The 12464-nt window shown below is 50.0% G+C and overlaps 1 protein-coding gene across 8 annotated transcripts in view; it reads left to right on the top strand.

Annotated features, from left to right (window-relative positions):
• Nucleotides 1-12464, top strand: part of AXL (AXL receptor tyrosine kinase) — a 42643-nt gene that overhangs the window by 27671 nt on the left and 2508 nt on the right. For 4 of the 8 annotated variants that reach the window (XM_031004091.3, XM_031004092.2, XM_055369498.2 and 1 more), the window contains 7 exons: nucleotides 1854-1949; nucleotides 2083-2160; nucleotides 5638-5730; nucleotides 6133-6254; nucleotides 6885-6994; nucleotides 9661-9820; nucleotides 10712-10848. In XM_031004091.3, the coding sequence (XP_030859951.1) occupies nucleotides 1854-1949; nucleotides 2083-2160; nucleotides 5638-5730; nucleotides 6133-6254; nucleotides 6885-6994; nucleotides 9661-9820; nucleotides 10712-10848 (796 nt within the window). Of the gene's footprint in view, nucleotides 1-1853; nucleotides 1950-2082; nucleotides 2161-5637; nucleotides 5731-6132; nucleotides 6255-6884; nucleotides 6995-9660; nucleotides 9821-10711; nucleotides 10863-11278; nucleotides 12020-12464 lie in introns of those variants that run through there. The other 4 variants (XM_055369496.2, XM_063701361.1, XM_063701360.1 and 1 more) reach the window with 3 other exon arrangements.

Below are 12464 nucleotides of genomic sequence, written 5' to 3' on the forward strand. Positions count from 1 at the left end.
GGGAGGCGGAGGTTGCAGTGAGCTGAGATTATGCCACTGCACTCTAGCCTAGGCAACAGAGCGAGACTCGGTTTCAAAAAAATTTTTTTTCTTTTTTTAGAGATGGGGTCTGGCTATGTTGCCCAGGCTGATCTCCAACTCCAGGCCTCAACTGGTCCTCCTTCCTTGGCCTCCCAAGTTGCTGGGATTACAAGCGTGAACCACTGTGCCCAGCTAGTTTTATTTTTGAATACAGAAATATTGATATATATGTAACATAAACAAAAGCTCTTTCTAGTCCTCAATAATTCTAACAATGTAAAGGTGTCCTGATGTCAATTTGTTTGAGAATGATTATATAACAAAGAAAATGGATAAATTACAATTACACCCAACAACAACTAAATTAAAACTATTTCATAGACATCATGTTGAGTGAAAGAAGCCAGACACAAAAGAGAATATACTATGTGATTCCATTTTTATAACATTTCAAAACTAATCGATTGTAACAGAAATCAAGAAAGTGGCTACCCCTAGGAGGGCAGGTCATGTTCTGTTCTTGGCCTGAGTGCTAGTTACACATTTGTGTTTGATTTGTGAAAATCCACTGAGTTGGCTGGGCGTGGTGGCTCACGCCTGTAATCCCAGCACTTTGGGAGGCTGAGGCAGGTAGATCACCTGAGGTCGGGAGTTCCAGACCAGCCTGACCAACATGAAGAAACCCCGTCTCTACTAAAAATACAAAATTAGCCGGGCGTAGTGGCACATGCCTGTACTTAGGAGGCTGAGGCAGGAGAATCACTTGAACCTGGGAGGCAGAGGTGGCGATGAGCCGAGATTGCGCCATCGCACTCCAGCCTGGGCAACAGAAACGAAACTCCATCTCAAAAAAAAAAGAAAAGAAAATCCACTGAGTTGCTTACTTATGATTTGTGCAGATTATACTTCAATAAAAAGAAATATTTGTGTGTGTTTTGTTTGAGATGGGGTCTTGCTCTGTCACCCAGGCTGGGGTGCAGTGGCATGAGCTCAGCTTACTGCAACCTCCACCCCTGGGCTCAAGTGATCCTCCAACCTCAGCCTCCTGAGTAGCTGGGACTATAGGCGTGTGCCACCACACATGGCTAGCTTTTGTATTTTTTTGTAGAGACGGGGATTCGCCATGTTGCCCAGGCTGGTTTTGAATTCCTGGACTCAAGTGATCCACCGGCCTCTGCCTCCCAAAGTGCTGTGATTACAGGCATGAGCCACTGCGTCCAGCAAAAAGAAATATTTTTATTTTATTTTATTTTATTTTTGAGACGGATTCTTGCCCTGTCACCCAGGCTGGAGTGAAGTGGTGCGATCTCAGCTCATTGCAACCTCTGTCTCTTGGGTTCAAGTGATTTTCCTGCCTCAGCCTCCCCAGTAGCTGGGACTACAGGCATGTGCCAGCACACACAGCTAATTTTTGTATTTTTTTGTAGAGACAGAGATTTGCCATGTTGCCCAGGCTGGTCTTGAACTCCTGGACTCAAGTGATCCACCTGCCTCTGCCTCCCAGAGTGCTGGGATTACAGGCGTAAGCCACTGTGCCCAGCAAAAGAAATATTTTTAACAACTGGTACAGCAGGGCACTGACCCATCAGGGTGCCCACTGGAGCAAGAGTGTGGCCAGGCTTTACCCCTTTAGTTCCCTTTGAGGGAAGGTTCAGGGGGTCCAGAGGAGGAGCTGGGGTGGAAGTGGCGGGGTGCTCAGGGCAGTTGCTAGTTTTAAATCAGTGCAGAAGTATGTCAGTGTTTCAACAATGGATCTATCCCTACTGGTGGGTGAATGTCACCTGAATGTCAGCCCTGCTCCATGACTCTGTCCACCCCAACCTTGCATGCAGTGAACAGCCTGGGCATCAGTGAAGAGCTGAAGGAGAAGCTGCGGGATGTGATGGTGGACCGGCACAAGGTGGCCCTGGGGAAGACTCTGGGAGAGGGTGAGTCCCCCTGCAGCATACACACATCCTTCTGAACTTCTGAGATCCTGCACTTCCACACTCCCACCCAACTATAGGAAATACAGTCCCCATGGGCCCTCTGAGGTCAGTGTCTTCCTCTGGCCCCCCACAGGAGAGTTTGGAGCTGTGATGGAAGGCCAGCTCAACCAGGACGACTCCATCCTCAAGGTGGCTGTGAAGACGATGAAGAGTGAGTTATGTGCACATGTGTAGGACCCCCAGCTCCTTCCCTATGCCCCTGAGACAGAAGAGAGCAAGCAAGTTAGCCATAGCCTAGAACTTCTGGTGTTTCCAGATAGGCAATGGAGCCCCTGCCAGGTACCTCAATAGAAGGAATTGAATATGGGGAGATTAGTACAAAGGTGGGAGATGGGTTGAAGGAACAACTAGGGGCAGGGAGGGAAACCAGAGATGAGCAACAGCAGGAAGTCACTTCCCCCGCTAGGCCTGAAGGGTAGAGGGAGCAAGTGGTGTTACCAGAATCCACAGCTAGGGACACCAGGCAGGAGCTGGTATCACAGAGTTAGAGGCTGCTCTGTGGGAGCTAAAAACCCAGAAGAGCACTTTGGGAGGCCGAGGCAGCAGATCGCTTGAGTCCAGGAGTTTGAGACCAGCCTAGGCAATATGGTGAAACCACATGTGTATGTAAAAAATAATAATAATAGTAACAAAAAATTAGCTGGGCATGGTGGCACACGCCTGTAGTCCCAGCTACTTGGGACGCTGAGGTGGGAGAATCACTTGAGTCTGTGCAGCAGAGGTTGCAGTCAGCTATGATCATGCCACTGCACTCCAATCTGGGTGACAGAGTGAGACTTTGTCTTAAAAAAATAAAACACACATGGCTGGGCGTGGTGGCTCACGTCTGTAATCCCAGCACTTTGGGAGGCCAAGGCGGGTGGATCACATGAGGTCAGGAGTTCGAGACTGGCCTGATCCGCATAGCGAAACCCCATCTCTACTAAAAATACAAAAATTAGCCAGGCGTGGTGGCAGGCGCCTGTAATCCCAGCTACTCGGGAGGCTGAGGCAGGAGAATCGCTTGAACCCCGCAGGCGGAGATTGCGGTGAGCCGAGATCGTGCCACTGCCCTCCAGCCTGGGCGACAGAGCGAGACTCCGTCTGAAAAAAAAAAAAATTAAAACACACACACGCACACATGGGCGACACAACCACCACCAAGGGAATACCAGAAGCAGAGAGAGGGTGAAATACCCTGGCTTCTCCCTTTCTCCCCGCTACCTGCCAGTCTCCCATCAGGCCTACCTCCCATTGGCAAATCCCAAGAGGAAACCACTAGGAAAGGGAGCCTGGGAAATGTAGTTTTCAGGGGCCGGCCCACTGTGATACATAGTGGAGCAGGAGAAGCTCTAGAATGAGGCATACCTGGCTGAATCATTTACCAGCTATGCGATCTCAGGCAAATGACTTTCCCTCTCTGAGCCTCCCACCTGTCATCTGGAAAAAAGGACCCTAATGTCCCCACCTTCCAAAGCTGTTGTGAGGCAAAGCACTTCATGCTGAGGGTGGCAAGTAGGACATGCTTGTTAATGTGGAGTAGGACTATATTATTTACATTATCAGAGAGGGCAGGAGCCATTTCAGGGTTACACAGCACAGGAAGTCCAGGGCTAAGTTCTTCACACACAGGGAAGGAGAAGCATAGGGCATTCAGACTGGGGCTGGTGGTGAATAGAGAATGATCCTTTCTGAATTACAGGGCTTAAAAGCTTGGGCTATGAAGTCATTACCCACTCATTCGTTCATTATGGAGCACCTCCTGTGTACCAGGTTATTTTGTTTGTTTTGCTCTGTTTTGTTTTGTTTTGAGGAGGAGTCTCACTCTGCTGTCCAGGCTGGAGTGCAGTGGCATGACCTCAGCTAACTACAACCTCCGCCTCCCAGGTTCAAGCGATTCTCCTGCCTCAGCCTCCTGAGTAACTGGGACTACAGGTGTGCACCACCACGCCCAGCTAATTTTTGTGTTTTTAGTAGAGACGGGGTTTCACCATGTTGGCCAGGATGGTCTCTATCTCTTGACCTCATGATCCACCTGCCTCGGCATCCCAAAGTGCTGGGATTACAGGTGTGAGCCACCACACCTGGCCTACGTTTTTTGTTTTTTGAGACAGAGTCTTGCTCATTGCCCATACTGGAGAGCAGTGGCAGGACCACAGCTCACTGTAGTCTCAACCTCTGAGGCTCAAGCGATCCTCCCCACTCAGCCTCCCACTGGTTATAGTCTTGGCCTGGGTCTGAATCCCAGCCATGCAACCTTGGGCAAGTCATTTTGCCTCTGTGAGCCACAGTGTCCTGAACTGTTAAATGGGATGATACTTGTTTGGGTCCCCAGGGCAGGTAGGGAAGTGCTGAGAAGCAGCCTGGGCGGTTGTGAGCAGGTGGACCCTGGAGCCAGACTGCCCAGGTTTGAGATCTGCCTCTTCCACCTCCAAGCTGTGTGTTCCCTTAGGCAGACTCCTAACCTTTTTGTGCCTTGCTTTCTTCATCTTTAAAATAGAGATAGGCCAGGGACAGTGGCTCATGCCTGTAATCCCAGTGCTTTGGGAGGCCGAGGTGGGAGGATCACTTGAGGCTGGGAGTTTGAGACCAGCCTGGACAACATAGCAAGACTCCCTCTCAAAAACTGGCTGGGCACGGTGGCTCACACTTGAAATCCTAGCACTTTGGGAGGCCAAGGCAGGCAGATCACTTGAGGTGGGGAGTTTGAGACCAGCCTGGCCAACATGGCAAAACCCCGTTTCTACTAAAAATACAAAAATTAGCTGGGCATGGTGGTGCATGCCTGTAATCCCAGCTACTCGGGAGGCTGAGGTACGAGAATCTCTTGAACTGGGGAGGCAGAGGTTGCAGTGAGCCAAGATTGCGCCATTGCACTCAAGCCTGGGGGACAAGGGCGAAACTCCATCTCAAAAAAAAAAAAAAAATTATCCGGGATGGTGGTGCGTGCCTGTGGTCCCAGCTACTCAGGAAGGCAAGCCTAGGAGTTCGAGCCTACAGTGAGCTGTGTTTGCTGTGATCGCATCCATCCTGGGTGACAGCACAAGACCCTGTCTCAAAAAATAAAAATAAAAAACAAAAAACAAAACAAAACAAAAAACCAATAAAATGGGAATGATAATAGTAGCACCTGAGAAGATTAAATGAGTTAATATATATAAAGTTGTCCAAGCGCAGTGGCTCATGCCTGTAATCCTAGCACTTTGGGAGGCCAAGGCAGGCAGATCATGAGGTCAGGAGATCGAAACCATCCTGGCTAACAAGATGAAACCCCGTCTCTACTAAAAATACAAAAAATTAGCCGGGTGTGGTGGCAGACGCCTGTAGTCCCAGCTACTCGGGAGGCTGAGGCAGGAGAATTGCTTGAACCCGAGAGGCGGAGGTTGCAGTGACCCGAGATCAAACCATTGCACTCCAGCCTGGGCAACAGAGTGAGACTCCATCTAAAAAAAAAAAAAAAGAAAACACACACACACACACACACACACACACACATATAAAGTGCTGAGTACGCTGCCTGGTACTTACTAATCATGTTTGATGAAGATGAGTGATGATGATGATGATGATGATGATGATGGAGTGGAGGTGGAGGGACAGTCCTCCCTCTCCTCCCCCCCTCCTCACCCACCTTTCTCTCTCCCTCAAGTTGCCATCTGCACGAGGTCAGAGCTGGAGGATTTCCTGAGTGAAGCGGTCTGCATGAAGGAATTTGACCATCCCAATGTCATGAGGCTCATCGGTGAGAGAGGGCCAGATTCAAGGGGTCTACAAGCCCCATGGGGGCCATAGCAGAGGGAAGAGCCCTGCTTCTGGCCCTGGGAAGATCAAACTTCCAGGCTTCCTGCTCCCCGCTCCTTCAGGGTCAGCAGGCTTCCCCCTCCTAGTCTCCCTCAGCTTGGAATGTGACCTCTGACCATTCCCAGAAATAGCTGAGGTCCCCAGGAGGGCTCCGGAAACGTCCCTGGGAACTCTGCTGGAAACGGCTTCTCTGCAGCTTGGTCCTTGCCACCGCCACTACCCCCAGACAATATGGTGGCCAGATTGGATGGGTAGTGAGAAGGAGAGGCTGGAGGCTGGCTAGTGGGGGGCTTGGCTTCCCCTTCTGCCCAGCAGGAGTGACAGGGCTACCTGGGGGGCTCAGGTGTCTGTTTCCAGGGTTCTGAACGAGAGAGCTTCCCAGCACCTGTGGTCATCTTACCTTTCATGAAACATGGAGACTTACACAGCTTCCTCCTCTATTCCCGGCTCGGGGACCAGCCAGTGGTAAGGGGCGTTTAATCATCCAGTCTACAAATATTAACTGAGCATCTATCAGGCACCCAGTGCTGCTCAGACCCTGGGAAGACCACGGTGACCAGGAGCTTGCTCTCCTGGAGCATTTCTTCCAGCAGGGGAGGGGCGGACGATAAACAAGCTAATAAATACCTAAGCGAGATGATTTAAATGTTTAAGTGCTAGGAAGGAAATACAGTAGGATGGAAGATAAGGAGGCCAGGCAGTGAATTTGGGTGGACGTGGAAGATCTTGCCGAGGAGGTGACCGTGAATTAGTTGGGGCTGGGGAGATGTTTGGAGATCTGGGCAGGAAGCGACCCCAACAGAGCGCACAGCATAGGCAAAGGCTCGGAGGTGGGAATGATCATCGTTTGTCTGAAGACCAGACAGGAGTCTGGTGGGAATGTCAGTCAAGGGCAAGAACATAGGCAATCAAGTCCAAGAGGAAGGCTGGAGCAAGTTTATAGGACATTGCAGGCCATGGAGAGGGGTTGGGTTGAATTGTCAGGGCCATGGGAAACCACTGCGGGCAGAGCTAGGCTTGCACAGAGGGATGGAGGGAGGAGGGATCACATCAAGGACTCTGTTGACCTCTCCTCCCACCTGCTTGGCTCCCCAGTACCTGCCCACTCAGATGCTAGTGAAGTTCATGGCAGACATCGCCAGTGGCATGGAGTATCTGAGTACCAAGAGATTCATACACCGGGACCTGGCAGCCAGGAACTGCATGTGAGTGCCTTTCAGGGACACCCCCCACTGCTCCTGCACTCCCTGAGGGAGTTCCCTCCCTCCTTCTTAGGATGGAAGCAGGGCTAGACACCCGCTGAGGGCAGGTCAGAACTCAGGACCAGGAAAGTCAGTAAGGGGGTCTGGGAAGGCTTCCTGGAGGAGGTGAGTCCTGAACTGAGATCTGGAAGGAGCATTTGGATGCAGAGAGGGAAGAGGCCAGAAGGTGGGCTCAGTGCACAGCATGAGGTGAACAAAGGGGCTGAGGTGACCGATGGGGGTGGGGACACGTGAGCTGCATCTCTGTCCCACTCCATGCTGGGTGTCTTGCCTGGGTCTGCCCTTTGGAAGCGGCCACACTGGATAAGAAAATCAAACTCCCCACCAATGGACAAGCAGAAAATATGCCAGATGGGGCGCAGTGGCTCACGCCTGTAATCCCAGCACTTTGGGAGTCCGAGGCAGGTGGATCACTTGAGGCCAGGAGTTCGAGACCAGCCTTGGTGAAACCCCCTGTCTACTAAAAGTACAAAATTCAGCCGGTTGCGGTCTTGTGTGCCTGTACTCCCAACACGAGAATTGCTTGAACCCAGGAGGCGGAGGTTGCAATGAGCCGAGATCGCATCACTGCACTTCAGCCTGGGCGACAGAGCAAGACACTGTCTCAAAAAAAAAAAAAAGAAAGAAAGAAAGAAAGAAAAAAGAAAATAGTAACCTGTAGTCCCAGCCATTCCCAAGGCTGAGGTGAGAGGATTGCTTGAGCCTCGAGACCAGCCTGGGTAACAACAACGAGACACCATCTCAAAAAAAAAAAAAAAAAAGAAAAAAAGAAAAGAAAGAACAAAAAATCCCCCAAAAGCCAGAATAGAGGGTAAGGGGAGGGTAGAGGGTGGAGGGAATGGAACCACAGAGATAGAATATTAGTCTTGGCCAGGTGCAGTGGCTCACATCTATAATCCCAGCCCTTTGGGAGGCTGAGGCAGGAGGATCACTTGTACCCAGGAGTTCAAGACCAGCCTGGGCAACATAGTGAATCCTGTCTTTACAAAAAATAAATTAGCTGGGCATGGTGGTGTATACCTGTGGTTCCAGCTACTTGGGAGGCTGAGGTGGAAGGATTGCTAGAGCCCAGGAGGTTGAGGCTGAAGTCAGCCATGATGGTATCACTTCACTACTGCCTGGGCAACAGGGCAAGATCCCATCTAAAAAAAAATTGATGTATATTTTACATACACTAAAATATACACATGCAGCTCAGCTCGATGAATTTTTGTGGGTATAGACCCATGTAACCACTAGATGAAGGTAAAGAATATTTCTTAGCCCCAGCAGGCTCCTTCATGCCTCTTCCTCTTCCCAATCACTACCGCCAAGTGGTACCCACGATCCTGACTTCTCAGTGCTAGTTTAGCCTGTTCTGAAAAGTCATACAAACGGTATCATGCAGTTTGTACTGCTTTGTGTCTGGCTTCTATGGCTCAGCATGATGCTTTTGAGATGAATCTGTGTAGGGGTAGTTTGCTCTTTTTCTTTGCTGTGTGGTATGGTATTCCATCTTTCTTTCTCTTTCTCTCTCTATCTCCTTCCTTCCTTCCCTCCCTCCCTCTCTCTTTCTTTCCCTTTCTTTCCCTTTTTTTCTTTCTTTTCTTTTTTGTTTTGACAGAGTCTTACTCTGTCCTTTATGGTGGGGTACGGTGGCATGATCATAGCTCACTGTAGCCTCCAACTCCTGGTTCAAGCTATCCTTCTGCCTCAGCCTCCTAAGTAGCTGGAACTACAGACATGTGCCACCATGTCCAGCTAATTTTTAAATTTTTTTGTAGAAACAGGGTCTTGCTTTGTTTTCCAGGCTGGTCTTGAACTCCTAGCCTCAAGTGATCCTCCCGCCTTGGCCTCCCAAGGTGCTGAAATTACAGGCTTGAGCCACTGTGCCTGTTTTTTTTGTTTGTTTGTTTTTGAGACGGAGTCTCACTCACTCTGTTGCCCAGGCTGGAGTGCAGTGGCGTGATCTCAGCTCACTGCAACCTCCGCCTACTGGGTTCAACTGATTCTCTTGCTTCAGCCTCCCAGGTAGCTGGGATTTCAGATGTGCACCAACACACCTGGCTAATTTTTGTACTTTTAGTAGAGACAGAGTTTCACCACGTTGGCCAGGCTGGTCTCAAACTCCTGACCTCAAGTGATCCACCTGCCTTGGCCTCCCAGAGTGCTGGGATTACAGGCGCCAGCCACCATGCCCAGCCATGTTCTGTTTCTTAATCTGGGTGCTGGTTACATGGGTGTGTGTGTGTGTGTGTGTGTGTGTGTGTGTGTGTGTGAAAACTCAGTGAGCTGCTTACTTATGACTTGTGCACATTTCCATATGTACAGTATACTTCAAGAAAAAAAAAATTTCATCAAGGAATCAAACCCAAGGAAGGACCTTAGAATCTAGCAAAGAGCCAAAGTTGGGAAGTCCTGAGGAAGCCCTTTGTCCCATCCTCACTTGACAGAGTGAACAAGAAGTAAAGCAGTTCCCTTCTGGACTGGGATGAAGGTTTGGGAGACAGATCCCCACCCGCAGCCAGGACAGTGAGGCGAGGAGGTGCAGATGTGTCTGAGAGCCAGGGCAGGCTTCCTGGTGGAGGTGACTGATGCCCTGACCCTGTTCCTTTCCCCAATCCAAACAGGCTGAATGAGAACATGTCCGTGTGTGTGGCGGACTTCGGGCTCTCCAAGAAGATCTACAATGGGGACTACTACCGCCAGGGACGTATCGCCAAGATGCCAGTCAAGTGGATTGCCATTGAGAGTCTAGCTGACCGTGTCTACACCAGCAAGAGCGATGTGGTACATGCACTCCCGCCAAGAGTGGGGAACCATGGGAGGGCATGGCCTGACCATCACACACTATGCCTGGGTGGCTGTGGATGCAAGGGTCACAGGGACATGTGGGCTTCCCTTTGCAGGGGCTTGTCCACATGAGCTGGGCATGTCTTGGGGTATGGTGGGCATCTCTGAATAGTGGTGTGTACATGCCCAGGATAAATACAGGCCCACGTGTGCATGGTAGCAGTGTAGACAGTTTAGGTTAGAAGAAGCTGCAGTGATTATGTGTGCATGTGCACACACTTATAGAATGTGGACAGCCAGGGTGTGCAGAGTGGCACATGAGCTCATGTGTCCATGAAGTGTGTATATGTGTGTGATGGTGAGCATGTGTATGCATCCACAAAAGTTACTTATTCATGTGTATACCCGTGTCAAATATTTTTTATATATATATTTTTTTCTTTTTTTTTCTTTTTTTGAGATGGAGTCTTGCACTGTCACCCAGGCTGCAGTGCAATGGCATGATCTCAGCTCACTGCAGACTCTGCCTCCCGGGTTCAAGCAATTCTCCTGCCTCAGTCTCCCGAGTAGCTGGGATTACAGGCGCCCACCACCATGCCTAGCTAATTTTTGTATTTTTAGTAGAGACGGGGTTTCACTATACTGGCCAGGCTGGTCTCAAACTCCTGACCTCAGGCAGTCCACCCACCTCAGCCTCCCAAAGTGCTGGGATTACAGGCGTCAGCCACCGCACCCGGCTAAAGTATTATGTTTCTATGAATACTTGTGATGCTCCCAGAGGATGGTTGTGAACATGTGTACATAAGTGTGGGTGTACCCATGAACCTGGGTATTGGTGCGGGTGATTCTGTGCAGGAGAGACTGTCTAATTCCCTCTGCCCCTCACAGTGGTCCTTCGGGGTGACAATGTGGGAGATTGCCACAAGAGGCCAAACCCCATATCCAGGTGTGGAGAACAGCGAGATTTATGACTATCTGCGCCAGGGAAATCGCCTGAAGCAGCCTGCGGACTGTCTGGATGGACTGTGAGGACCCTTAGGTCTTCCCCAACCCAGAATTCATTCCAAACCCCTGACTACCCCCACATGGCCCTCACAGGTCCACGACTCTCTATAACCCAGACAGAATCCCTGAGAATGCTGAGTGACCCACTTGCCCCTCACCAATGCTCTGAGTAGGGCCATCACTAGCCAGTGGGGTGCAAATCAGCTAAAGACACCCTTTCCTCCTTTGTCTGTGTGGGCTGAATCAGCCCCCTGGCTCCCCACCCCCAAGCCAGGTATCCTTGGGTAGTGAATAACAGCACAGTCTTACCTGGCGGCCCTGCCTTTGGGACATGCACTCCCAGAGACTTCTCATTCCAGACTCCTGAGCACACCGTGCTTCCCCCACATGCTCCTCAACACCTGAGACTCTCTGCAAAACCCTTCAGTTTGTTTTATTGGCCTTCTCCAGACTCAGGTCTCCTCTGAGATGTCTGCAGGATCCTTCAGGGAATGCTTATCAAACTTTGCAATATTGGAGTATGCGGAGAAGGCCATGACATTCAGCCAGCACTTTGAGGGTAAAGAGAGGATGACTTTGGGTCAGGAGGAGACAGCCTGGGGCGTCAGACTCCTCAGTCCACCTTGGGTACTCCAAGAGCTGGGACGAGTAAAAATAACAGCTAACATTTTCATATAACTGACCAGAAGGCACTGTTTTAGGTGCCTGGCATGTGTCAAATCATTTGGTCCTTACCACAGCCATGTGATGTAGATAGGTATCATTATGATTCCCATTTTGCAGATAAGAAAACCCAGTCCTACAGGGAGGGTAATTTATTTTTATTTATTGACTTGAGTCTCGCTCTGTCGCCCAGGCTGGAGCACAATGGCTCCATCTCGGCTCACTGCAACCTCCCAGGTTCTAGTGATTCTCTTGCCTCAGCCTCCCAAGTAGCTGGGACTACAGGCGTGTGCCACCATGCCCAGCTAATTTTTTTTGTATTTTTAGTAGAGATGGGGTTTCACCACCTTAACCAGGATGGTCTTGATATCCTGACCTCATGATCCACCTGTCCCAGCCTCCCAAAGTGCTGGGATTATAGGCATGAGCATCCACGCCCAGTCTGGGAGGGTGATTTATTTGCCAAAGATTGCACAGCTGGTGTGTTTGTTATCTATATCCCCAAATCAAGTAGTTTAAAACAACAAACGTTTATTATCTCACACAATTTCTGAAAGTTGGATACTGGGAACAGCTTAGCAGGGTGATTTTGGTTCAGGATCTCTAATGAAGTTACAAAGATATCACTGGGGGCTGCAGTCATCTGAAGGTTGGGACTGGAAGATTGCTTTCAAGGTGGCTTACTCACATGGCTGTAGCAGGAGGCTTCAGTTCGTTGCCATGTGGACCCCTTTGTGGCACTGCTTGAGCTTACTCACAACATGGCAACCCAGGAGAAAGTGCGAGGAAGCCACATGCCTTTTATGACCTAGTCTCAGAAGTCACACACACCATCACTTCTGCCAAATCAGAAGCAAGTCACTAAGTCCTGCCCATGCTCAAGAGGAGAGGATTTATTCTCCGTCTTTTGCAGGGAGGAGGGTCAAAGAATTTATGGACCTATTTTAAACCAGCACAGCTTGTAAGTGGCATA

The sequence above is a fragment of the Gorilla gorilla genome, chromosome 20 (assembly GCF_029281585.2).
Source record: "Gorilla gorilla gorilla isolate KB3781 chromosome 20, NHGRI_mGorGor1-v2.1_pri, whole genome shotgun sequence".
Lineage (NCBI taxonomy): Eukaryota > Metazoa > Chordata > Mammalia > Primates > Hominidae > Gorilla > Gorilla gorilla.